Raw genomic sequence first — 26291 nt, forward strand, 5'->3', positions numbered from 1 at the left:
AGCACCTCACTGTTGCTGAGGCTGGCTTTGAACTTGTGATCCTCCTTCCTCAGCCTCCCAGGCTGCTGAGATTATAGGTATGCCAGGCCTCTGATTACTTTTGTATCCTTTCCCCTTATTCCCCAGAGCATGGCAGTGGTTGCTTGATGTGGTTGCTTGGTAATTGCTGCGTGGCTGGACCAGACTTTTCAGCTTTACCAGACTCATTAGCCTTTTCTCAGCCCTTGCTCTGCTTGGGTGTTCTGAGTTGGTACCACTAGGTTCCTTTCTCAGCTCTGCTTCTCCTGTCTCTCTAGATCACTTTCAGTCTCCAAAATATCTTTTTTTCCCCCTATCCTCTCTATTTGGGGAGTTGTCTCTTCTAGATTCAACCATCTTCTCTATGTTTAATGTGTATAAATTTCTGTCTCTTGTAGGGAAGCTCTACCTCAGTGGTTCTCAACTGCAGGTGATTTGGCTCCCCAGGAGACTTGTAATTCTTTTTTAAAATTACTCTTACAGATACACACATAGTGAAATGATTGCTGCAGTCAAGCAAATGAATACACCCATCATTCGTGTACTTATTATCCCCCTTTTTTTTTAATATAAGAGCAACTAAATCTACTCTTATAAGGCAATACTCATTTTAGTTCTCATATTGTACATTCAATCTTTAGACTCATTCATCTTACCTGTCTATGCCTTTGTATCCTTTGACCCCCATCTTCCCATTTCCCCTTCTGCACCTCGGAACTACTGCTTTGCTCTCTGTTTTTGTGTTTTGGATTATTTTTAGATTCTTCATATAAGTGAGATCATGCTTATTTTTCTTTCCTTGTCTGACTTAATTTCACTTAGCATAATGTCTTCCAGATTAATCCATGTTGTTGCAAGTGGTGGATCTCCTTTTTAAAACTGGAGTAATTCATTGTGCATATATCACAATTTTGTATCTCTTCATCTGTTTACAAGACACTGTAACTATTCCCATATCTTGGCTATTCTGAATAATGTTGCCATGGATATGGGAAGGCAGGTATCCATATGAGGAGCTGATTTCATTTCCTTCAGGTGTATATACCCAAAAGCGGTATTGCTGGGCCATATGGTATTTTTATTTATAATTCTTTTAGGAATCTCTGTATTATTTTCCATAATGGCTCTGCTAATTTACATTCCCACTAGCAGTATACAAAGGTTCTCTTTTCTGTACATTCTTGCCAATATTTGTTATGTTTTTTTGATAACATAGCCGTCTTAACAGCTGTGAGGAGGTGTCTCATTGTGGTTTTGATTTCCTTTACCAGATGAATAGTGATGTGGAATGCCTTTTCACACACTATTATTGGCAGCATGTTATTTTATTTATTTATTTATTTTTAAAGAAATATCTGTTCAGGTTCTTTACTCCCTTTTTTTCCTCCCAATTCTGGGAATTGAACCCACAACTTTGCACGTATTAGGCAAGTACTCTACCACTAAACTGTATCTCCACCTAGCCCTGCCCATGTTTTAATTGGGTTGTTTGCATTTTTTGTTATTGAGTTATGGGAGTGGCTTGTGTTTGGGGTATTCACTTAACGAATTTGTGGTTCCCAAATATTTTCTTGTACTTCATGGTCTCTCGCCAGCGACCTGCGCTGACGAGATGAACTGGGTTCAAAGGAGCTGGCTGCAACATTAAACTAAGAAAACGGCGAAGAAATCATGCAACACATGGACTTGAGTTTCTCAGATCGAGGGTGGGACTGCTCTGCGACCTTAAGGGTCAGTTTCCACGCTGGAAGGCTCAGGAAAAAGAGAATGTGCATCCGGAATCTCTTTATTTTTATAGGGGGGGGACATACAAAGGAGTTTCAGTGGAATGTTCTTCACCAAATAAGGCAGGGGATAAGGTTTCAAAGGTGGAGTCTTGCTTCATGATGTCTTCTGATCATCAGATTGATTGATATCTTGGCAAGTCACAACCTTCTCAGGTGATGTGTGGGATCACAGGCAGAGCAAGAGGAGAGGTGGACTTGCATCGCACAGCCTAATACAGCATGCAGTGCCAGACCTGTCCCTTCACATAGCTACAATGCACATAGCTCACATACACAGCTCATGGATGGCTCGCAAAAATGGTCCAGCTTTCATTTTGTGGATGGTTTTCTTTTGCCATGTAGAAGTTTCTTGGTTTGATGTAGTCCTGTTTCTCTTTTTCTTTTCCTGTTGTCTGAGCTTTTGGTGAGATATCCTAGAAGTTACTGTTAAGAGCTAAGATAAAGGAGCTTTTCTCACTATGCTTTTAGTGTTTTGTTTAGTTTTGAACGTGTATATTTTTAGTTGTGGATGGATCTTTATTTTATTTATTTATGTGCAATACTGAGAATCGAACCTAGTGCCTCACATATGGCTAAGGATGTGTTCTGCCACTGAGCGACAACCCCAGCCCTGCTTTTTTGGTTCTGATGTTTTTTGATTTCATGTCTTACGGTTAGTTCTATTTAATCCATTTTGAATTGGTTTTTGTATGTGATATAAGATGTAAGATGAGGGTTCATTCCTCTGCATGTAGATAGACACTCAGTTTTCCCCTGCATCATTTATTGAAGCAACTGTCCTTTCCCTGTTGTGTTTTCTTGGTGCTCTTATTGAAAATTAGTTGATTATACATACTTGAGTTTATTTCTGGCTGTCTATTCTATTTTGTTAATCTGTTTTTATGCCAGTACCTTACTGTTTTTGTTTTGTAACACTGGAGATTGAACCCAGAGAATGTTTCACCACTGAACTATATCCCCTGCCTTTGGTTTTTTTAATTTTGAGATAGATTCTCATGAAATTGCCCAGGATGGCCTCTAACTTTTGATACCCCTGTCAGCCTCCTGAGTTTCTGGGATTACAGATGTGTGCTACCACACCTGGACTACCATACTGTTTCTTTGGCCTTTTTTTGGTTCTGAGGATTGAACCCAGGGGTGCTTAACCACTGAGCCACATCCTCCACCCTTTTTTTGTATTTTTTTTTTTAGAGACAGGATCTCACCAAGTTGCTTAGGGCCTGGCTAGTTGCTGAGGCTGGCTTTGAACCCACAATCCTCCTGCCTTAACCTCCCCAGCTGTTGGGATTATAGAGTGCACCACCACACCCATCTTACCATACTGTTTTGATTAACTCTAATATAATTTGTAATTAGGAAGTGTGATGTCTTTAACTTCCTTTTTCTTTCTCTTTTTTTTTTTTTTTTTGGTGTTGGGGGCGTTGTGGTACTGAGGATTTAACTTAAAGGTACTCTACCACTGAGTATTATCCCTAGCTTTATAGTTGTAAAACAGGGTCTCATGAACTTGCCCATGCTGGCCTTGAACTTGCAATATTTTTGCCTTAGTTTCTGAATTGCTGCGATTACAAGCATGTGTCACTATGCCTGGCTAACTTTACTATCCTTTTTTTTTTTTTTTTTTTTAATATCTTTATTTTATATTTATGTGGTGCTGAGGATTGAACCCAGTGCCTCATGCATGCTAGGTGAGTGCTCTAGTTCCGAGCCACACCCCAGCCCTGTCTTCACTATTCTTTCTTCAGATTGTTTTGGCTATTTGGGGCTTTAGTGATTCCATATGAATTTCAGAATTTTTTTTTTTTTTTTTTTTCTTTGAAAATACCCTTGGAATTTTTATGAGATTGCATTGAACCTGTATGTAGCCCTGGGGAGTCTGGACATTTTAATAATACCAATTCTTCCAATCCATGAACATGGAATATCTTTCTAATTTTATGTGTCTTATTCAGTTTATTTTCATCAGTGTTTTATAGTTTTCATTGTACAGGTATTTCATTTCCATGGGTCAGATTTATTCTTATTTGTGTGTGTGTGTGTGTGTGTGTTTTTTCCAGTGCATTTGTAAATGGAATTATTTTCTTTCTTTTTTTTTTTTTTAAGGTGGACATAATATCTTTATTTTCATTTTTATGTGGTGCTGAGAATCGAACCCAGAGCCTCACGTATGCCAGGCGTGAGGCGAGTACGCTACCACTTGAGCCACATCCCCAGCCCATGGAATTATTTTCTTGATTTCTTTATTGGATAGAATGTTATTGATATAAAGAGAAAACTTATTTTTATCAAATTTGCTGATTATTTTTATATTAATGGTTTTAAAAACACATCACATTATTTCTTTAGAATGTATTCCCAGCGTAGGATTTTTGTGGAAGAAGTTATCTCAGTTGGATGGTATGGGATACTCATTTCCTAGCTGCTGTATTTACTGATGCTTCCTAGATTCCTGTGTGAATGTGTCTTTTCCCCTGTTACCCTATGGGTTTTATTTTTTGGTCTAATAGGTGCACTTATCATTTTCATCTGTAAAAGTTAGGCATTTTTAAGTGTTCTTTCTGTTTTTTCTGAACTTGGGGCTGAAGCAGGAAGACAGGTGAAAAGTGTAGCTCCAAACACAAGTGACTTATATTACAGCTGGACATGGTCCAGGCAGACTGAGGTGTGATCCTCATAGTGTCCCTTTTTCCCCTAGGGATGGGGTCTTCTAGGTCCCCGGAATGAGCTGTTTGATGCGGCCAAATATCGAGTGCTAGCTGATCGCTTTGGCTCTCCGGCTGACAGCTGGTGGCGCCCGGAACCCACCATGCCCCCCACTTCTTGGCGGCAATTGAATCCTGAAAGCATTAGGCCAGGGGGACCTGGGGGTCTTTCTCGCTCCTTGGGTCGAGAGGAAGAGGAGGATGAGGAGGAAGAGCTTGAAGAGGGGACCATTGATGTTACCGAGTTCCTGTCCATGACACAGCAGGACTCCCATACCCCACTCAGGGACTCAAGGTATAGTTGTGGTGGATGATGCAGGGGAAACTGGCTGCTCCTTTGTATGGGGAGGGGTGGATGTTCTCTTGAGCCTTCTGTCCCACACTTCACCTGGCACATACTGTCACTCATTGGTGCATTTGCTAATTTGTGGGGGCAGCCTACTGTGGTAAATGTGATCTTGTGCTATGGTTGGGCTTCCACAGAACAGCAGCATGAACCCTCTCTCCAGCTCATACTTGACTCCTACAGAGTCTTCGCAACCTCTCTGCCTGCCTCTACTCTCTACTCTTTCCTGTTTGGGGAAGCCATGGGCTATAAAAAATGTCTGTGAGGACCATGTGGCATAGCAAAGGCTAGGCTCTCATCTTTTCATGCCTCCTGGCTACCTGCTACAACAATATAGTGTTCAAGCATCTGGAGTCCCAGCACATCAGGGGAAATTGGCTCAGGAAGATAGCATACTTTCTCAACTAAACTTTTGGTACTCCCAGGGGAGGTTCCTTTGAAATGACAGATGACGACAGTGCTATCAGGGCTCTGACCCAGTTCCCGCTTCCCAAAAACCTCCTGGCCAAGGTGATTCAGATAGCAACATCCTCCTCTACGGCCAAGGTGAGTTGGGTCTCCTGGGAGCATGCTCAGGCAGCTTACTTGCTCATGTCTGCTTCCCTCAAAACCAAGTCAGGGAAGCCACAGGGATGCAGGAGGGCTGAGGGTGCATGTTCCATTCCCTCAGTTCACCTAGGCCAGCTGGAGGGACACAGAATCCCTGGAGGGTAAAACAGAGGGACAGGAAGGAAGTCATAACACAGGAGCACAGTGAGCAGGGTGAGGGGCTGCAGAGTGGAAGATCTGGATCTCCTCATGGGTGGAGGTTGGCTTAAGAGTCTAGGTGCCTGTCTTGCCATGCCCAGGGGCTTTGGTTTAGCAGGATATTGGTGTAGGGCTTTTTGCTCCCCTAGGATGTGCCTGGTTTTTAGCTCACACTGACAGCTTCAATTCAGTTGTCCTAAAGGTACTTAGAGGACAGTGGGCTGGGAGGACAGGTAGTGACTTTGTCCAGACCCCATCTTATTCTGTGGAAGTTGAGGTGCAGCATGAGAAGCAAGCCCAGAACTAGGATGCCCCAGCTCTACTGGGCCTGCTTCTGGTTTTACAGTGGCACTTGTAGTGTGACTGATGTTTGGCACCTACTGAGATTGTAATTAATTCCATCTCTGGGTCCCTTGGCATTTTGAGGATGCCACAAATCTCTTTCTAATCCCTGCCTTTTTGTAACCTTCTTGCTTACTTTCTGTCTAGAACCTCATGCAGTTCCATACTGTGGGCACCAAGACCAAACTGTCTACTCTCACTCTGCTCTGGCCCTGTCCCATGACCTTTGTTGCTAAAGGGCGCCGTAAAGCAGAGGCTGAGAACAAGGCAGCAGCCTTGGCCTGCAAGAAACTTAAGGTGAGTCCAGGAGTGTCCTTGATATGAAATATCAAAATGTCTTGAAGCTTCCCTATGTCTGTGGCAAATTGTTCTTTTTAGGAAGTGACAACCACTGCACTACGCCTTGGGTATGGGCACAAAAGGACCTGGTGTCCAGCCTTGCTTGCTTGTAGGCTGTGTGGTTATTGTTTCTACAACTTCCCCAAAAGTCCCCACGGAAATATTTTGCTTATGACCACAGCCTTTCAAGACTTGGCCAGAACCTGGGTGAAGCCAGAAAAAAAGACATTATTGTTCTGAAAGGCATAAAATTAGGCAGATATAGTGTCCAAAAACATCTTGATGACCTAGTTTTGTGGCCAAATGAATAATTTAATATGCTTCTGGGGTAAAGATGAGGGAAATGTCAAGGTGACACAGTGTGACCTACAGTTGGAAGTTTGCTTGAAGTAGTGGGACTAGCATTGTGCCTGACTGAGAAATGAGTTATTGGAACCTGGGACAGCAGAGGTTTAGTTGCAGAACAAGAGAAAGTGATCACTAGGAGTGATCAAGTTGACTTTGGGAACTGCATTTTAAGTCCATTTGTGGTGAGAGGTAAGGAGAACCTGGAGAATAGAAGATGGAGGGAAGCACACAGGTGGTGAGATATATGAAGGGGGGTGGGTGTGCTCTGCCTCTGGCTCAAGAGAACAGGACTAACACTAATTGGCAAATCTTGGAAAAGTCTGAAATTTTACCTGCTGTTCCTAAGCTGTCATGGCAATGATGTGGCAGAGGAGCAGGTTTCCTGTGGCAGCACTTGAGAAGCTGGGTGGCCCCTCTGCAGACACTGTTGGGTAGAATCTGTGCAGTCCCTTGCTATCTTGTAGCAAGGTGGTTGAGTTGGCACCTCTGGTCCAAGGACTGGATCCCTGTCCATGAGATCCTTAGAGCTGATTCAGAGGAAGAGGATGGTGCCTGTAGAGGGAGAGGCTTTCTCAAGAAGCACTGACTCTGTCTTGCAAGGGTGAACATAGCCCTGACCCTACATGGGATGGGAACATGAGACTAGGGGCAATGACTGGTTTTACACATATGCTAGAAGGGTCAGGATGCCTCATTTTCTTTCTGGTGAGGTGGTGTAGGCATGTAGGGAAACAAGGTATAGTTTTTTTCTTAAATTGGCTTATTTTATTAAGTTACACATTTTAACAAGAAATTCCACTTATTTCTGTATATGATGGGGTCATAGATGGGACAGCGTCTATGTGAAGACCCGGGGGGTGGGGCTGCAGATAGAGCTGAAGAATCTGGTGGGCAGGCTCTAGTGAGGCAGCACAGGGAGAACACCCTGTCGAGTGTATTGTGGGGTCATTCAGGACTTGGCTTAGTTGGCCTTGGGTATGTAATGGGAGTTCATGAAGATAAGTTTGGTTTCTGTCTCTTGGGCACTGTGGGGAGCTCCAGCTATAGAGTGGTTTCTCCTTAAGGGCACCATACCTGGACAGGGTTAGGACCATTCTGCACTGATACGTCAGGTTTACCTTTTCTTGGTTTTGTTTTGTTTTGTTTTCTTTTACAGTACTGGGGATTGAACTACCATTGAGCTACATCCCCAGTCTCCCCCAACGCCCCCCCCCCCTTTTTTTTTTTAATTTTAAGATAGGGCTCATGAAGTTGCCCAGGCTAACCTTGAAGTTGGGATTTTTCTGCCTCATCCTCCTGAGTAGCTGGGATTATAGATGTACACCACTCTGCCCACTAGGTTTAGCTCTTCTTTAATTGATTTTAACTAGTAGACTACTTAAATTGTTATTTTGTGGAGATTCACGTTTTCCTGGTTCCCGGTTTCTTCTCTTCTTTACCATATAAGCTGAAAACCAAAATCTCTCAGAAAAGAGGTTTGCTTTGCACATGTCTCTTGGAGCTTCTGAGCTTGTCTGGACCAGCATCCTAGTCTGAGCCATATATGTCCCCTCTGCAGAGCCTGGGCCTGGTGGACAGGAACAATGAGCCGCTTACCCATGCCATGTATAACCTGGCCTCCTTGCGTGAGTTGGGTGAGACCCAGCGCCGGCCGTGTACCATCCAGGTGCCTGAGCCCATCCTCCGCAAGATAGAGACCTTCCTGAATCATGTAAGAGGCCCCAAGTCCCCTGCCATCTGTATGCCTCCATCTTCTCCAGACTGAAGGCCTCCACCTACAGCAGGCAGTGTTCTCTCCCTTTCTTCCCTGGAGTCTGGGAGCCCCCTGCCTTAAGCAGCCCAGTCTGGCCCATGAGGGTCTTAGGACTGTAATGGCCTGAGTCCTTGGCCCCAAAGGTCGGACCCTAACATCTGACCCAGATGAACCCTGTGGAAGGGCTGGCTGTGCATGAAAGAGGAAGATGGTATTTCTGTTTCACCATTTTGCTTGCCTCCTTGTCCCCCAGTACCCTGTGGACAGTTCATGGATCTCCCCAGAGCTCCGGCTGCAGAGTGATGACATCTTGCCCTTGGGGAAGGACTCAGGGCCCCTGAGTGACCCTATAACAGGCAAGCCCTACGTGCCCCTGTCAGAAGCAGAGGAGGTACGACTGAGTCAGAGCCTGCTAGAGTTGTGGCGGCGGCGAGGGCCAATCTGGCAGGAGGCTCCCCAGCTCCCTGTGGACCCACATCGGGACACCATCCTCAATGCCATTGAGCAGCACTCGGTTGTGGTCATCTCTGGGGACACAGGTTGTGGGAAGACGACGCGCATCCCCCAGTTGCTGCTGGAGCGCTATGTGACCGAGGGCCGTGGTGCCCGCTGCAATGTGATCATCACCCAACCTCGCCGTATCTCAGCTGTGTCTGTAGCACAGCGGGTCAGCCATGAACTGGGCCCTTCCTTGCGCCGGAATGTGGGCTTCCAGGTGCGCTTGGAAAGCAAGCCCCCAGCCCGAGGCGGGGCCCTGCTCTTCTGCACTGTGGGCATTCTGCTGCGGAAGTTGCAGAGCAACCCCAGCCTGGAGGGTGTGAGCCATGTTATTGTGGACGAGGTCCATGAGCGGGATGTGAACACAGACTTCCTGCTGATTCTGCTCAAGGGCCTTCAGCGGCTCAACCCGGCCCTGCGGCTGGTGCTCATGAGTGCTACAGGTGATAATGAGCGCTTCTCCCGCTACTTTGGTGGCTGCCCTGTCATCAAGGTGCCTGGCTTCATGTATCCCGTCAAGGAGCACTACCTGGAGGACATCCTCGCCAAGCTGGGCAAACACCAGTACCCACACCGACACCGGCACCATGAGGTGAGGATGCTCCAACCCATCCAACCCAGGGCTCCTGGCTTTTCCTGTGGAATTTCCTTCTCCCTGTCCCCGTTGCTTGGTAGCTTAGCACAAGTTACCCTCCCCAGTCTAGTTTCCTTGATAAAATCAGGAATAATCATGTTTGAGAGGCAAGGATGTGAGGGTTAAGAGGCTGTGCCTCACTAAGTAATCGTGGCTGTGTCCTATGCACGGACCCCACACCCCAGAGCTGTGACTGTAGCCTCTCTTCCCTCACCCCAGTCTGAGGATGAATGCGCACTTGATTTGGATCTTGTGACGGATCTGGTTCTGCACATCGATGCCCGGGGGGAACCAGGTGGGTGCTTCCTCTGCCTAGCCATGCCCACCCCGCCACCCACTTGCCAGAGCAACCGGCTCATGCCTGCAGGGCCCCTTTACAGGTGGGATCCTGTGCTTCCTGCCTGGTTGGCAGGAGATCAAAGGAGTGCAGCAACGCCTCCAGGAGGCCCTGGGCATGCACGAGAGCAAGTACCTCATCCTGCCAGGTGAGAGCCTGGGTATGAGCCCTAAAAAGAGTCTTGCCTTCTCTCCTTAACCCAACTGGGACTTGGGGAGCTCAAGTTTTTGACCAAGTTTTCATTACTTTTCACTGGGCTTATGATTTGTCTGGGCCTTGGTTTCACCAAGATAGGGTCAAACCAGGTGTATGGTGGACACCTATAATCTCAGAACTTGGGAGGCTGAGGAGGACCATCACAAGTTTACCCTCAGTGACCTAGCAAGACCCTGCTCAAAAAATTACAAAGGGGGGGTGGGGAGGTAGCTCTGTGGTAGAGCGCTCCTTGGTTCAACCCTAAGAAGAAAAAGATGGGTTCTAGGAGCTGGTGCTGGTGGGAGCAGTGCCCATAACCATCATGCATCTTATCGTCCTTTAGTGCACTCCAACATCCCTATGATGGACCAGAAGGCCATATTCCAGCAGCCTCCAGTGGGGGTGCGCAAGATTGTCTTGGCCACCAATATTGCTGAGACCTCCATCACAGTCAATGACATTGTGCATGTCGTGGACAGCGGCCTGCACAAGGAGGAACGCTATGACCTGAAAACCAAGGTGGCACCTCTCTCCTGAGCCCAGCCAGTCCTTGGGGGGGATTTCATTTCTGAGGTGGCCCTTAGGACGGATGCACTTTATACCTGTATGTTTTGAGAAGGCCAAAGGATCTCGGTGTCCCTATAGTGAGAGGGCCTTGAGCGGGGGTATTTGAGAAGCAGGAAAACACTGAGGAAAGCCTATGGCTTCTCACTTGTCCCTTTCCCCAGGTGTCCTGCCTTGAGACTGTATGGGTGTCAAGAGCCAATGTGATCCAGCGCCGGGGCCGGGCAGGCCGCTGCCAGTCAGGTTTTGCCTACCACTTGTTCCCTCGGAGCCGGCTAGAGAAAATGGTCCCTTTCCAAGTGCCAGAAATCCTGCGCACACCTCTTGAGAACCTGGTGCTGCAAGCCAAGATCCACATGCCTGAGAAGACGGTGTGGCAGAGGCAGGGCTGGGTGAGGATGGGACTCTGGAAGGGGCAGGAGAGATGCAGACTCATGCGGACTCTGGCTTGTTCTTTCTGTAGGCAGTGGAGTTCCTTTCCAAGGCCGTGGACAGTCCAAATATCAAGGCTGTAGATGAAGCTGTTATTTTGCTCCAGGAGATTGGTGAGTGTAGGGTGGGCCAGACTAGGCTGGGCTGGACTGTGAGTGACTTTGGGTAGGACTGACAACTGAACTGTTGCAGGGGTGCTGGACCAGCGGGAGTACCTGACCACCCTGGGACAGCGCCTGGCCCACATCTCCACTGACCCCCGGCTGGCCAAGGCCATAGTACTGGCAGCTATCTTCCGTTGCCTGCACCCACTGCTGGTGGTTGTTTCCTGCCTCACCCGGGACCCCTTCAGTAGCAGCCTGCAGAATCGGGCCGAGGTGGACAAGGTTAGACCTAGTCCTGTCCTGTAGTTGTCTGGCTGTCCCATCCAACCCTTTATCACTTGCTGTCCTGAGGTGACCTTTGGCCCCTGTTGTGACCCCAGTACCTTTTCTCCTCTTAGGTGAAGGCGCTGTTGAGCCATGACAGCGGCAGTGATCACTTGGCCTTTGTGCGGGCTGTGGCTGGCTGGGAGGAGGTGCTGCGCTGGCAGGACCGTACTTCCCGGGAAAATTACCTGGAGGAAAACCTGCTCTACGCACCCAGCCTGCGCTTCATCCACGGTCAGCCCCAGCCCCCACACCTGGTAACTCCCCCTCCCAGCTTTGTGACAGGGACCTCTGTTCACTCAGTACCTTTCCTCCCCAGGGCTCATCAAGCAGTTCTCAGAGAACATTTATGAGGCCTTCCTGGTGGGGAAGCCTTCGGACTGCACGCTGCCCTCTGCCCAGTGCAATGAGTACAGTGAGGAAGAGGAGCTGGTGAAGGGTGTGCTGATGGCCGGCCTCTATCCCAACCTCATCCAGGTGCTTCTTTCAGAAGCAGTTGAGCAGCTCTCAGCCTCTTTTCCCATCTGCTTGCTCCTAGCTCAACCCCATCTGTTCTTTCCTCCTTCCCTGTAGGTGAGGCAGGGCAAGGTGACCCGGCAGGGGAAGTTCAAGCCCAACAGTGTTACCTACAGGACCAAATCTGGCAACATCCTGCTGCACAAGTCCACCATCAACAGGTGGGGGGCAGGCAGGACTAGACAGGGCAGCTGGGAAAGGCCAGAAGGGTGGCCTCACCCAGCCCTGTGTTCTCTAGGGAGGCCACACGGTTACGGAGCCGCTGGCTGACGTACTTCATGGCTGTCAAGTCCAATGGCAGTGTCTTTGTCCGGGACTCCTCCCAGGTGCACCCACTGGCCGTGCTGCTGCTGACAGATGGGGATGTCCATGTCCGTGGTAGGTACCTCAGCTAATGGCCCCTGCTCCTTCACAGGCTCCATGTTCTCAGAGGCCTGGCTTCACATCTGTTCCCCACTGTCTCCTCCTCCCTTCACCCAGATGATGGGCGCCGGGCCACCATCTCCCTGTGTGACAGTGACCTATTGCGGCTAGAGGGTGATTCTCGAACCGTGCGGCTGCTGAGGGAGCTGCGACGGGCCCTGGGCCGCATGGTGGAACGGAGCCTGCGCAGTGAGCTGGCTGCACTTCCACCCACTGTGCAGCAGGAGCATGGGCAGCTGCTTGCGCTGCTGGCAGAACTGCTGCGAGGACCCTGTGGCAGCTTTGACGTGCGCAAGACAGCTGATGACTGAGCCCCTCTTCCGCTGGGGCTATGTACAGAGTGCAAATGTTTATTTAAAATAAAGTTCTATTTATCCCTTGTGAGTATTGCTTATCAGCTCCTCTCTGGGCCTCAGCATTCTCCATTGTGGGCCACAGTTCCCTACATGAATGAAGGTATGGCCGGGCCTTGTGGTATTACCTGCAGACCCAGTGACTTGGGAGGCTGAGGTGGGAGGATTACAACTTCAAAGCCAGCCTCAGCAACTTAGTGCCCTACACAACTTGGTGAGATCCTGTCTCAAAAAGGGGGGGGGGCGCGCTGGGGATGTGGCATAGTGGGTAAGTGCCCCTGGGCTCAGTCCCTGTACCAAGAAAAAGAAAAAGGTTTGGAAGGACAAGGCTCAAAGTTACAGGGGCAGGCTGGCTGTGGTTCAAGTCTTGGGAACTGAGGGCTTGTTGCTTTCCACCCCTCTCAAGATGAGCTCCCAGTCAGTGCTGTCAATCAGCTCTAACTGCTTGGGGAGACCCACTATTGACACCTGATCTTAGGAGTACCTTAAGTACACTGTGGGGAGTTTGTCAGATGGTCACTGTACTTGTAGGTTTAGAGTGTTGAGCAGCTCCTACCCAGGCACCTCCTTGGGTGGTATGGCAACCCTGTTGCAAGCACAAGAGCAAATCCATGGAAACGCCCAACCCACTTTACTGCAAATGTATGTTTTAATCCTTTATTAGAAACCATGCAAAGGGGACAGAGTGCATTGCACATCAGAACCTTGACATGGGATGAGATGGGCATTGGGTACAAGCCAACACAAGCAACACAGGACCTATGTGGTGGGACATCACGCAGCTTTATTTACTCTTAAAATCAATACAACACAGGGGTAATGGCTGAGCCATAAGTAAATTGCAAAGTATTCCAGAACTGTCCCATCCCTAGATGGTTGCAGAGTAGTACACATCACACAGGGGCCTCTGGTCCCCATCTTGTCAGGCCAGCCTTCTCAGGTTCTCCGGCTTGTAGGACTCTTCAAGGGAGCTGGGACCAAACAGGAACACTAACCACTCATGTGTCCTACCTAGAGAGCTCTCCAGTTGGTCTGCCTCCTCCCCAATCCTTGGTGAAAGGGATTAAAAGGACTCAGAGACTTTTGTCAACCTCAGCATCCTCAAGGTCCCAGGTACCTTCAGGCCCAGCACCCATCACTTCCTTCACCCCAATTTCATCTTTCTGAGAAAACACTGGTGTCCTACAGCCCCTGGCACATTTAGAACACTCAGCAGACAGCTGGGGAAGAAATTCCACCTTCCTGCCTTGGGCTACACTTTCTCCACTAGGCCTGTGCAATTTCTTGGCATGTGCTCGGGAAGCTGAGGATCTGACGTCAAGCTTTCCCAAAGACAGCTGCCTCAGAATCGGAGAGGATCGTCAGGCCCAGCAACTCACTCCCTCTATGTGCAGATAAAATTCGATTCGAACCTAAGGGGATGTGAGGAGCACAGGTGGAGATTGTGGAGTTCAAGATCAGGGCCAGAGGGGCCAAGTCTGGGCTAGCCTCCTGAGGCAAGTCTGCACAGCAGAAAATGCCCCCCAGAGGAGAAACCCGTGGAAAAGCCCAGGCCACTTCACTACAAACTTATGTTTTAATCCTTTATTAGAAACCATGCAAACTTTTAATACAAAAAATACAAGTGCAATAAGAATCATGTCAATACAATTCCCGGGATTTCTCCTCACTGCAGCCATCCCACAGGTGGGCCCAGCTGGGTTGGCCACCCCTCCACAGGCTGGCCTCTCCTGCCTCTCCCCGCTCCTCTCCAGTCAGGTTAGAAGGGAAGTGGAATGGCTCGTTCTCATGCCTTTTATTTTTTAAATTTTCAGACCTGATTCCCCACTGTCCATATGAGCTTTGGACATCTCAGGCTTCCCTGGACATGAGGGCTTGAGTGTCCTAGACCTAAAGGGTTTTGACCTCCATGACTTTTTTCCTGTTTCTCCAGCATTGGCTTTGCATTCCATAGCTGACCACCAGATCCCAGGGAACAACACAGATGCCAAAACCAGCCTCTTGGTTAGAAAAGAAAAGCAGCATACACACAAAATACCAACACAACCAGTCCACACTGACTAGCCCAAGTATGCCTGCCCTGTTCACCAGGCCGCAGCACCACACCTCACTTCCCTGCCCACAGTGTCTCAAGGGCCCTGAGCTGCCCAGAGAGGGCAGCCCCCAACACCTGATATCCTCCTGGGTGGAGGCTTAGGATCATCTCCCCTTCCTGTTTCCTTTAACACCTACTGAGGACTCTCATTTACACATGGCTTCAACCTGCAAAACTACTCCACCAATTTATAGGTTACTAGGAAAAAGAATAAAAAGTGTGACAGCAGCTAGGCAGGTATGGTAAGCAGCGGGACAGGCAGCACCAACCCCTAACTAACTTGGGGCAGGGCAGCAAGAGGGCAGGCACCACCTGCATGGTAGGTGCCATTGTGGGGGTCAAAGGGAGAGGCAGTGGCTTAGCAGACTCCAGAGGATGCAGTCAGTGCCCGGCCATCACAGAATCCACCTCCACTCTTCCCTCCAGGTTGACCAAAGGAGAAGGGACGGGATGGGACGGTATGTCAGTTTCTTTTGGGTTTGGTCCAGAAAACCCAAATAAAGGAGGTTGAGGAGGTTGGAATCCGGTTCCCCCTCCTAGACCCCAACCCACCCCATTCCCCTCCCACCTTCTCCATGGAGTAGTGGTGCAGTGATGGACAGGAGCGAACCCAGGAGCTGGGCCCTGGGAGAGAGCGGAAGGAGGTGTGTGGGCAGAACTGCTGCTGTACTGGGCAAGCGAGGCAGGAGGGCAGGGGCCTAGAGGGCTGCCTAGCACCCAGGTGCTCATGGGTCTAGTACACAGCCCGGGAAAGGGAGCCAAGGGCCCGGGAGCCCAAGCTGGGGCCGCCAGGGAAGTGGGGGGGCCGGGAGACAATGTCGGCCCCATGGTCGGTGCGGGCCCTGGCGTTTGCCCGGAACGTCAGCCTGTAGGTCTCAATCTGCAGTGACACGGGAGGAGGGAAGGGGGAGGGTAATGGGGGAGACAAGAGGAGGAACACAGGGGAGACGGAAGACGAGACCAGAATGTCATCATTAGATGCCTGGAAAATAAAAGGTTAGTGTGTTAAAATTTAGGCCACACTCTAGTCAAAAAACAAAGGACTTTCAATTTTCAGCCAGTGGCAGGGCCTCTGGCAGGCCCTCAGGCCGAGCCCAGCCACTTACTTGTCTCCTGGATCTGGCAGTCCAAGGTCTGGGCCTCCCTTTGGTCACCACCCCCCGACAGGGTGGTGTGGCCACTGAGGCCACTGGCTGAAGTGGGGGCACCAGCTCCAGGTGCTGCCTCAGAGATGGCTGGCTCCTCCCCAGCGGGGGGGCCCGCACACGGAGGGGCCTCGCTGCCACCGCCCTCAGTCTACAATGAAACAGTGGGGGAGACAATGTGGGGTCAGTCGGGGAGGGAGTGGGATGGGTGATGGTGGAGGGTCTCACACACAGCCCCACTGCCCGGCACCCACTGGTTCAAGCTTAAGGTACAGTTACCTGGAGAATCTGGACAGTTGCCTGCCGCTCCCTACCCAACCCAGCGGTCTGGTGATATGCCCTGGGAGCCCCTCTGTGGAGCACAGGGCCTTATGAAGCCTCTCTGAGGCTAGACTTCCCACTAAGGCCAGCACCAAATAAAAAGAGCTATCAGGACAAACAGCAGCAAGCCAAAAAGGGTGACCTACAGCTTGGGCCTGGACTTGGTTGGGAAGAGGGGATACTGCATTGCCACCGCTGATCCTCCACAATCCCAGACCAGCCCTGCATAGCATGCACAGGAGGGTGCTCAGCAACCCATCGGGACCTGCCTGCTCATTTATGTGGTCACATCCCCCGATATACAGCCTCTTCTGTGTTGGGCACATTCTGGGGCCCTTAGACACAAGGAGGTGTGAGCCAAGGAGGCTTTGGGGACTCGAACAGCATCATAGAAAGAGGAAATCTGGGGGACACTGAACACTCGGTGGGGATAAAGTATAAAAGAGGGAACAACAGTGGGAGGCACCAGTGAACTTGAACACTGGTGTCCCAGAGTGCCCAAAAAGTGACAATGAAGACTTCTATTTGGTTTTTAATCACAACAGAGAAAAAAACAGGTCCATGTGTCAGAATAATAAAGCCAGAAATAATAAAGGGATACAACTGAATAAAAAACATAAGGCTTACGGTCAGAAAGACCCAAATGTGAATAATAGACTACACTTGCTGGCTGTGTGGCCTTGAACAAGAGGCCAAACCTCAAATAATGTCCCACTGAGACAGACTTGGTTCAGAAGAAGACTGGAACAGCATCCTCAGCAAGGACCCTCCCCCCAGACGTTCACTGAACGAGAGTGGGCCTGGAATCTGGATGGAAAGGAAGGAAGAGTGGGCTGGGCATGGACCAGCACAGGCTCGCAGACGCATAGAGAGGGACGGCCAGAGCAGTCACTCTCACCCCTGCCCTTTGCTCAGCTTTCCCTGAATCGAGGCAGCATCCTCCTGCTTGGAAGCCTGCAGGACACTGCCCCCAAAGTCCCCCATCCACCCATGTCTTGGAACAAAGGACAGACAGCATCTAGGGCACACATAGTGTCTCATGGAACAGTGGAAGGAGGGAAGGAGGAGAGAGGAGAGGGCAGGAAGGGAGAAGAGGCCTGGCTAATGCTGAAGAGGGGAGATTTGCCACCTGAGTTTTCTCCCAGAGCCCTGGGTAGGTGACCTGAGCAGACCGTCCAGAGGCAGGGTCCAAGGTCACGCCAGAACTGCTGTCACTGGCAGCTGGAAATGCAGACTCTTGCACCCAGGCCAAGAATAGAACCTGACATGGAGCAGATACCGCATCCCCCTCCATAAGACAAGCAGGCAACTGTGTGTCATGTGAAAACGGCTGGGTTGGGCTCTATAAGGCAGGCCACAGCTCCCATGGGCAAGGTTCTGCCACCAGCTGACAGGTGAGAGGTGGCTGGGCCTCTTCACCTCTCCTGCCTTGCTCAGGACTGATGGTGGATGATGGGAAAACAGCAATAGTGTAGGTGAAGATATGACTCCTGAAGAGACTGAGGGGCGGTGACAGGTGCCCACCTGCCTGGACCCTGATCCTAGCTGCACAGTCACGCCCCTCCCCAGCTTTGTTCCCTCAGTGACCCACTCACTACCTTCACAGCACCTCCCGCAGGCAGGTGGCCCACGTTATCCAGGGATCCCACCTTGGCCTGGGCCTTCTCCTTGAAGTTCAACTTCTGACTTTCAATCTTGACATCTCCCCCACCTGGAACCAGAAAGGAATTGATCACTGAAGCAGGTGGAGAACTGAAACAGCAATCCAGCTATGTGCCCAGTCTAAAAATGGAGAAAATGTAACCTGCTCCTGAGGAGGCCCCGTGAACAGGCTTGTCATAATAGGGCTATTCTTTTTTTCTTTAAAAAAAAAAAAAAAAAATGTATGTGTGTGTGTGTGTGTGTATGTGTGTGTATTTAGTTGTGGATGGACCCAATACCTTTACTTTATTTATTTATTTTTTCATGTGGTGCTGAGGATTGAACCCAGTGCTGCACCCATGCAAGACGAGCACTCTACCACTGAGCCATAAATAACCCCAGTCCCATAACAGGGCTATTCTTACTGAGTAGGGCTGAGATACTCTCCATCTGGCAGTGGGGTCGTCCTCAGGGAGGAACAGCCATCCTCATCCACACCCACAGTGCCAGGCTGCAGCCTGTACAGCTCTGACCAGGCCTGGTGCTTGGCATGCAGAACACAGACTGCAGGGTGAACTCACTACAGTGGCCCAGACAACAGTGCCTGTGATTCTCTTTACAGGGTGGTAACTCCCTAGACCTAACCCTTCCAGGTGGCATTTCTCAGCTAGAGCCTCCATGAATTGACATGAATGTTCTACCAGGGGTTCTGATAATCCCTTCTGAGGCAGACACTAAAACTGATGGAAAAGAGAAGTCCCTTGCTCAAAGTCACCACCAAGTTAGTGAATGACAGGGACAGGATGAGAATATCACCTGAGTTCTGCAGTAAAAAGCAGTAACTGGAAAAAGGAGAGAGGTGGCCTCAGAACTGGAAGTTGAGAAAGGGCAGGCATGGTCCAGGCCAGCCGCGGGATCCAGTGCTAAGCAAATATCCAGTGCTATACACAGGGCAAGGTTCAGAACTCACTGTGTGTGTCAGTCTGCCCACACTGGGCACCCATCCCTTTTCACGCTCAGCAGCCTGTTTCCTGTTTAGCCATCCTCTTCCATCTCCTCTCCCTCCAAATTACAAACCTCAAAACTTAGCTTCTTGCTAAAATTTCCAGGTGTCTTATGCGCTGCACTGCTAGCCCTAGCAAAAACTAGATCTCGTAGAGGGGGTAGAGAGAGAAGAGGGGAGGGGAGGGGAGGGGAGGGGGGATAGTAAAGGATAGGAAAGGCAGCAGAATACAACAGACACTAGTATGGCAATATATAAATCAATGAAAGTGTAACTGATGTGATTCTGCAATCTGTATATGGGGTAAAAATGGGAGTTCATAACCCACTTGAATCAAAGTGTGAAATATGATAAATCAAGAACTATGTAATGTTTTGAACAACCAACAATAAAAAAAAAATAAAAAATAAATTTTAAAAAAACTAGATATCATGTCCCTTGGTGTCAACTAGGGAAGTAGGTATCACATAGAAGTTAATTTTCCAGATAAAAGAAAATCAAAGGTTAATTAAGGACCAAATTATTTTGATCTATCCCCCCACCCCGGGACACTTAACCACCGAGCCACATTCCCAGCCCTATTTTAAATTTTGAGACAGGGTCTTGCTAGGTTACCTAGGGCCTCACTAAATTGCTAAGACTGGCCTCAAACTTTTGATGCTCCTGTCTCAGCCTCCCTAGCCACCGGGATTATAGGTGTGCACTGCTAGGCCCAGCTGTTTTGATCTTTTAAAACAGTGCAACTCTTAAGACAGACACCACTGCTGAGAAGGGAAGATGTTCCTGTGCCTTCTCCTTAGCTGACCCAGAGGGCTCATCAGAGACGCCAGATCAGAGTGTCTGCGCTGCAGTGACACTGCCTCATTCCTAGATCCTCTGCGTATCCAGGAATTGGGACACATAAGGCTGTGAGTTGACAGCCAAGGTAGGAGATCAGACTCTGCTCAGACACTGGGCTAACTAACCATGCTGTGGGAAGCACATGATACTGTTGTAGTTCCCGAGGGCCTAGGTGGCAGTGGTGAATATCTCTCCTCCAATGCCAATGTCACTGCTTAGGAGCATCTTTTTTCCTGGATCTGACAGGTAAGTTCCAACCACTACTCTCTAGCCCTCTATCAGCACTAGCTTCTGGAATGCTCTTCTGAGAGGCGGAGGAAGGGCCATGTTCTCAACCTAGCATGTGGCTCTGTTTTAGGCCTAGGTTGACCGTGACAGGCACACGGCAGGCACTCAAGAGAACAGCTGTGCAAATGGGGCCTTTACAGCTGTTCCTCCTCCAACTGGGAAGCAGCACCCTGCTATCCCTGACAGGGCCTGAAAACTCTGTTTCTACTGTGGGTCCTAGATGGGAGTTGGCTCAGTGAGTCTTCATCGCGGGAAACCTCCCCAGCCAGAGGCAGCAGCAGACCCATGGCAGGACCATCTGCTTGGAGAGTGTCCGTGGGCACAAAGATTCCACTCACCAGGCTTGTGTTTGATGTTAGCCTTGGACCCACACTTGGAAGAGACCTTAGAGATGTCCACTTTCTTGTTCTGAATCTGAACCTAGGGAGAAGAAAAGGAAGAAATTACTACCTCAGAGAGAGGGTATGATGTTAGGGCCAAACCCATACTGCCCTCATCATCTTCCCACAGCCAAGGTTTTTCTCCCACGTTGTAAATCCCCATCTTTCTATTCAAGGACAGGGTCCCAAAGTGCTTAAAAGAGCCTTCAATTTATCCTGGCCCTGCTCTTCATCTCTGATCACATCCCAGAGACTAGACTACTTTTTTTTTTTTTTGTCTCTAACATAGAAACATGTTCAGTTTTCCCTGCAGACCATTTGGGCACCCTTCAAATGGCTCTTCTTCCTAAATGTCGGCTCAAAAGCCAATATTAAGGCTCTCCTGAAATGTTCCTTTTGTTTCACCTCAAAATCTTACCCATCTAATTCCTCACCCAGAGAACCGGAGTAACATTTTGGTATATTTCCTTCCAGTTCTTTGCAATGCACTTCCCTGCAGATGACCAACAACCCCATATGATTCTGCAAGTACCAACTCTGTGTCGTCAGTAGTTTCCCAAGAAAGATAGTAAATGCAAAGAAATGCCATGGAACAAGCTGTAACATGATGTGTAAATTGAACCCTATTCCTAATATTGACCATTTAGGCCACTGCCTATTTTCCACTTCTATAAACATGGCAGTAGTTAATATCTTTGCAAATGCAAAGAGTTTGTGACTCTGATGTCTCCTTTGGGCAAGATTCCCAGAAGATTGGCCACATGGTCAAAGACTGAGACTGTTTTCAGGTATTTATTTTTGTTGTTCTTACTGTTGTTGCTTGTTTTTGAGATGCTGTGCTATGCTTGATATGTTTTCTGCTCCATGCAAGCCTCCACACAGGGTCTATTACTCAGCTGATTATCTGTCCATGCTTGGTGAATAATTGAAAGGATGAAGTGCCTTATAAAGTTATTCATCCCAAATGAATCATGGAACGAATATGCCCTGGGTTGGAGACTGGTTTGGATGTCCTCTAGACTTGGTTCTGCTTTTAAGATGGTCATCAGACTTTTATCCATGCCTGTCCATGAGGAGCCTTGGAAAAGCATCTTAGTACTGGGACTGATGGCACATCTTTGAGTCAATATAGGAAACAATATTAACAGAAAAGGAGTACTTTCAATGTTCCTTGACGAGGAGTTCAGGGTTTCTCAGAGTGGCCCCAGGACTGAAGAAGAGCCTGGTTTTCCAATATGATCAATTCCTTCATTCAGTGGCCCTCTGGGCTCTGCAAGCAGGTGCCACACCATCTTGGTTGAACAATCTGTTAGACAGGTAGCTACTTTCTTAGGGCTTGTCTTTCTTTCTTCAGTGTCAGGAAGCATGTCCTCCACTGTGTTCCAGGAGGGAAGACACGGTGACTGCTGTATTTTTTGTACTTCTACCCACAGCCTGGGGTCTAGCAGTCACTACCTGTATAGTCGCTTGCCTGAGCTCTTCTTGCCCTTGCCTCTGGAGCTCTGCTTGTGTTTTTCCTCCCCTTGTAGGCCATCACATTCTCCTCCCCACCCTTCTCCACAGCCTTCCTGGGTTCTAGCCTCACTCACTCTCTCCTCACACCGTCTCTGAAGGGTCACCGATATGAACTGTAGAGTAACTACTTCACCCATTCCACATCAACTACAGAGAAGCAGCCACTGCGCAAACACACAGCCTCTACTTTATTTATCTTTCCCCAAAAGCTGAAGTTTTGCCCAGATAAGAAAAATTCTTCTTTTCTCTTTGGGCCATGGTTCATTCCACAGATATTTATATATATTCATATCTCCAACAAGGATGGGGTTTATGACACATTCTATGCACTCCCCCCTAAATATGTGCTCCCAGGAGGTGAAACTCCCCAGCTATGGAGTTGGTGGCTAAATCACGGCAGTAAATACTTTGGGTTAGAAAAAAGTCTCTTGTTTATATTTGTCTGGGGCAGACACGGCCAACTCAGAGAGAGGGCCATGGAGTCCACATTCACATAGTTCCCCACTCTTGGTCTTCACAGGAGGGACAGAGGCATTCTTTTTAGGGAGGGTACTGGTGATTGAACCCAGGGGCATTCTTTTATTTTTATTTTGAAACAGGGTCTGGCTAAGTTGCTGAGGGTCTCACTACATTGCTGAAGCTGACCTTGAAAGTGTGATCTTCCTGCCCCAACCTTCTGAGTCTCTGGAATTACAGTGTATACCATGATGCCCCATTTATCTCAATATAGCATAAGGAGTCCTTATCTTTTTTTAATATTTTTTTTAGTTGTTAGTAAACCTTTATTTTATTCATTTATTTATATGCAGTGCTGCAAATCGAACCTAGTGCTTTGTACATACTGGGCAAATGATCTACCACTGAGCCACAAACCAGCCCTAGGAGTCCTTATCTTTTAAACTTATACAAAAAAAATATTTTTAGTTGAGTGATATATCTAGGATTGGCACCCAAATAACTAGGGTGGGCAAACACCAGTCACCCAGTGTTGGCCATGAAAACACTAAACAAAGCCTAACTTGTATATCAAGCTCATTTTGCCATTTTTTTTCTATTTTTATATGTTTGAAAATTTCCAAGTGTAGTGGTGTACAACTGTAGTCCAAGGTACACAGGAGGCTGTGACAGGAAGATTAAGATTCGAGGTTAGCCTCAGCAATTTAGCAAGACCCTGTCTCAAAATAAAAACTAAAATAAGGATAGGGGCGTGGCTCTGTGGTGAAGTGTTCCTGGGATTCAAAAATAATAAAATATAAATATTTTCCATAAAAAGTTTTAAAAAGCTTAACTTAGCCCACTTAGTTAACAAGGTCCATCACCTCTAAGATACAGGTCCTCTCCTTCCCTGGCTACTCACCTCTACCTTGTGCTCTAGCTTCCAAACCATGTACTCTTTCTAGTCTAAGATGTATGCCTCCTTCCCAGGGTGGCCCAAGTATGCCCTCCTTAGGGAAGCCTGACAGCCAGCAAAGCCATGTCTGTCTTTTGAAGGACACCTTCTTCTTTGCCACGGCATCCTCTGCCCCTCTCTCTATCTGTATGTTTCCTCAGGATGCACCGCTCTGTGAGAATCTGCAGGCCTAACACAGATCCCAGAGTATGCTGTGGAAGTCAGCTGCCAACAGGTCTGGGCACCCATTTTCTGCCTCCTAAGGGTGAAATGGAACCAAGGCTGCCATAAGATCTTAAACTGGGAACATCCACAGAAGAAGGCTGGTATATTCAATACATGAACACATCATGTTCTCCCTTCCCCGGAAGTCTCCTGGCTCTCATGAAGGGATATTTGTTTGTAGTGAGGAGGACTAACTGGAATCTTGCTCCAAGTCTCTCATTGTGGCAGTAACTCTATGTATGTGTGTGTATGGTTTTTTTTTTTTTTTGTACCGAGGATTGAACCCAGAAGTGCTCAACCACTGAGCCACATCCCCAACCCTTTTCTGTACATTTTATTTAGAGACAGGGTCTCACTGAGTTGCTAAGTGCCTTGCTAAGTTGCTGAGGCTGGCTTTGAACTTTCGATCCTAAGCCTCAGCCTCCCAAGCTGCTAGGATTACAGGCATGCACCACTGCGCCGGGCTTGTGGGTATGTTTATTATTGGGAACAGATATAATACTGTTAGGACTACACGGTGAGTCCACTATTTTTAGATGACATGTTTGTTCAGGGTGGCATTAAGGAGGGGCTAAAGAAAGCTATAGAGGAACTAAGGACTCTGCTGTGGCCAGTGTATTCACCCTCATCATCTCACCTGGAGACACTGCTCACAAGCAGTTTCCCAATACTCTCTAAGGAAACCTCCTAAAATGAAAATGCTTTACAACAGCACATTCAGCCACACCTGTAATCCCAGCAACTCAGGAAGTGAGGCAGGAAGATCCAAGTTTGAGGGCAGCCTCACAACTTAGTGAGGGCCCAAGCAACTCAGGGAGACATTGTCTTAAAAAACAAAAAGGACCGTTACCATTACCAAAACAAAAATAAAATAGCACAAATACCCTCAAAAAAACTCTTGTTTGAAGTCGTGGACATATAGCATGGACTGATCCCAGTATGGTGCTGACTAACTGATAACTGCTCTCAGAGCTCTTATACACACAACATGTATAAATGAATGTCTACATCTCATACACATGAGAACCAATTTCACTGGGATAACTGTTTGGTCTGTTTCTACCCAGGCAAAGAACCCAAGGGGAAAAGCTAGTGTCAATGCCTATCTGGGGGGGCGGGGGGGCCCTCCTAGGCTGGTTCTTTCCCACTTCAAGCACAAACTGCCTTTCAAAGATTCAGCCACAACAGCTGACTCCACCCCGAGGTTGGTTAATGTGTGACCAACACCAGCTGGCCAGGCTCTGTCTGGTCAAAGACTGCTTCAGTTCAGACCAGGAAGAGTTGCTGGGGAAGAAAAGACTAGGAGGAGCCTGTGACAGGGAGCACTGCCAGGGGCAAGAAGGAATGCTTTAGGGACACATTTCTCATAATAAAACTGCTGGTGGCTGTTTGTAGGCCATGGGTATAATTAGAGGAGCAGGGCACAGAGTGGGGAAAGGAAAGGGGAAGCAGGACAGAACTTAACCCAGCTCAGGTCAGTAAGGAGAAGGAACTGAATGAACACAAGAGAAAGTGAGAGGGCAGGGCTACATGCGGATGGCTCCATGACATGCCCCTAGCACCGCCCTGCAGAATCCTGTTTAACTAGGCACTGTCACAGGGACAAGTGAAAAAAATACAGCATTTTCTTCACATACTAAATGAGACTACCCAGTCTCTCCCTGCATCAGAAGCTCCCTTGTACCTGTAATCACCTATGACCCTAACATAGATCACAGTGCTGGCACAGGACAGCAGAAGATAAAAGGTAGGTATTCTGATGGAACAGAGGAAAGGACGACAAAAAGAAAAGGCAGAAAAAGTTGACTGAAAGAAGGAAGGGATTAGAAAAGAAAAAAATGGGAGGAAAGAGTAGAAAGTGAAAAGGGAAAAGAAGGTAGTGAAAGAAGAGTTCTAGAAGGAAGGGAAATAAAGAGAGAAGGTAGAATAATAAAAGAAATGAAAAAGCAGAGAAGGAGTAGGAGGAAAATGTTAATTCTCTGATTTTATAATGACAAGGATTCAAGAATGGACCTTGGAAAGATCTGGATACCTATCTCAGCGTAGGTACTCCCCAGGAGCTACAAACGTACACAGACCTGTGCATCCTAGGCACAGATACAATAGAGTCAACAGGCCTATTCCCCTCACACTAGGTCTCTGACATAGGTGGAGGAAAAACCTCTCACCCACTGGGGTGAGAAGAGACACATGAATGTCACTGGATGATGTTTTGGGACACACCCAGTCCAAACACTTCGGAGCCCTGAGGTTTCCCCTCAATTGGCTGGACTGTTTCTTGCAGAAAGCCCCAGGCCAGGCCACTGTGGTCCTATCTGTAACAGCAGGGGGTCCTTAGGTTTAGTCTAGACTTATTTTTGATTCAAGGGTAAAAACAGTTTCTTGAATCTTCCCCAGGGCTCCCCACAGTGGGCTATCTCTCAGATACCAACTGGCCAGAGCTTATACTTACATTACCACCTCCAGGGACATGCTTAATATTGTCCTTGGAACCACACTTGGACTGAATATGGCTGTAGCTCACTTTTTTGGAGACTATCTGGACCTGGAGTGTTAGAGAACAGAAAAAAACAACACAAAGGGAGAGGGCTGGTTAGATCTGACACAAGGCAGGCTGTGAGTCCACATATGATCACAATGAGCAACAGAGTTACTGTTAAACCTCTGCCCCCACCTTCGGCAAAAC

At 48.3% G+C, this 26291-nt stretch overlaps 2 protein-coding genes across 20 annotated transcripts in view; one reads left to right on the forward strand and one right to left on the reverse strand.

The window, feature by feature from the left end:
• Dhx30 (DExH-box helicase 30) overlaps positions 1 to 12793 on the forward strand; it is a 34580-nt gene extending 21787 nt beyond the window's left edge. For all 5 annotated transcript variants that reach the window (XM_076844923.2, XM_076844934.2, XM_076844931.2 and 2 more), the window contains 16 exons: positions 4501 to 4802; positions 5279 to 5399; positions 6090 to 6239; positions 8188 to 8340; positions 8636 to 9472; positions 9734 to 9809; positions 9895 to 9999; positions 10390 to 10565; positions 10775 to 10981; positions 11074 to 11155; positions 11235 to 11428; positions 11545 to 11704; positions 11790 to 11947; positions 12044 to 12147; positions 12225 to 12364; positions 12467 to 12793. In XM_076844923.2, coding sequence (XP_076701038.1) covers positions 4501 to 4802; positions 5279 to 5399; positions 6090 to 6239; positions 8188 to 8340; positions 8636 to 9472; positions 9734 to 9809; positions 9895 to 9999; positions 10390 to 10565; positions 10775 to 10981; positions 11074 to 11155; positions 11235 to 11428; positions 11545 to 11704; positions 11790 to 11947; positions 12044 to 12147; positions 12225 to 12364; positions 12467 to 12720 — 3219 coding nt within the window. In that variant the 3' untranslated portion in view covers positions 12721 to 12793. The remainder of the gene's footprint in view (positions 1 to 4500; positions 4803 to 5278; positions 5400 to 6089; positions 6240 to 8187; positions 8341 to 8635; positions 9473 to 9733; positions 9810 to 9894; positions 10000 to 10389; positions 10566 to 10774; positions 10982 to 11073; positions 11156 to 11234; positions 11429 to 11544; positions 11705 to 11789; positions 11948 to 12043; positions 12148 to 12224; positions 12365 to 12466) is intronic.
• Positions 12794 to 15648: 2855 nt separating this feature from the next.
• Map4 (microtubule associated protein 4) overlaps positions 15649 to 26291 on the reverse strand; it is a 168275-nt gene continuing 157632 nt past the window's right edge. For 8 of the 15 annotated variants that reach the window (XM_076844973.2, XM_076844957.2, XM_076844947.2 and 5 more), the window contains 5 exons: positions 26058 to 26150; positions 20434 to 20515; positions 17922 to 18034; positions 15964 to 16153; positions 15750 to 15839 (listed from right to left, as the gene is read on the reverse strand). In XM_076844973.2, the coding sequence (XP_076701088.2) occupies positions 15832 to 15839; positions 15964 to 16153; positions 17922 to 18034; positions 20434 to 20515; positions 26058 to 26150 (486 nt within the window). In that variant the 3' untranslated portion in view covers positions 15750 to 15831. The other 7 variants (XM_076844953.2, XM_076844945.2, XM_076845044.2 and 4 more) reach the window with 2 other exon arrangements.

The sequence above is a fragment of the Callospermophilus lateralis genome, chromosome 1 (assembly GCF_048772815.1).
Source record: "Callospermophilus lateralis isolate mCalLat2 chromosome 1, mCalLat2.hap1, whole genome shotgun sequence".
Lineage (NCBI taxonomy): Eukaryota > Metazoa > Chordata > Mammalia > Rodentia > Sciuridae > Callospermophilus > Callospermophilus lateralis.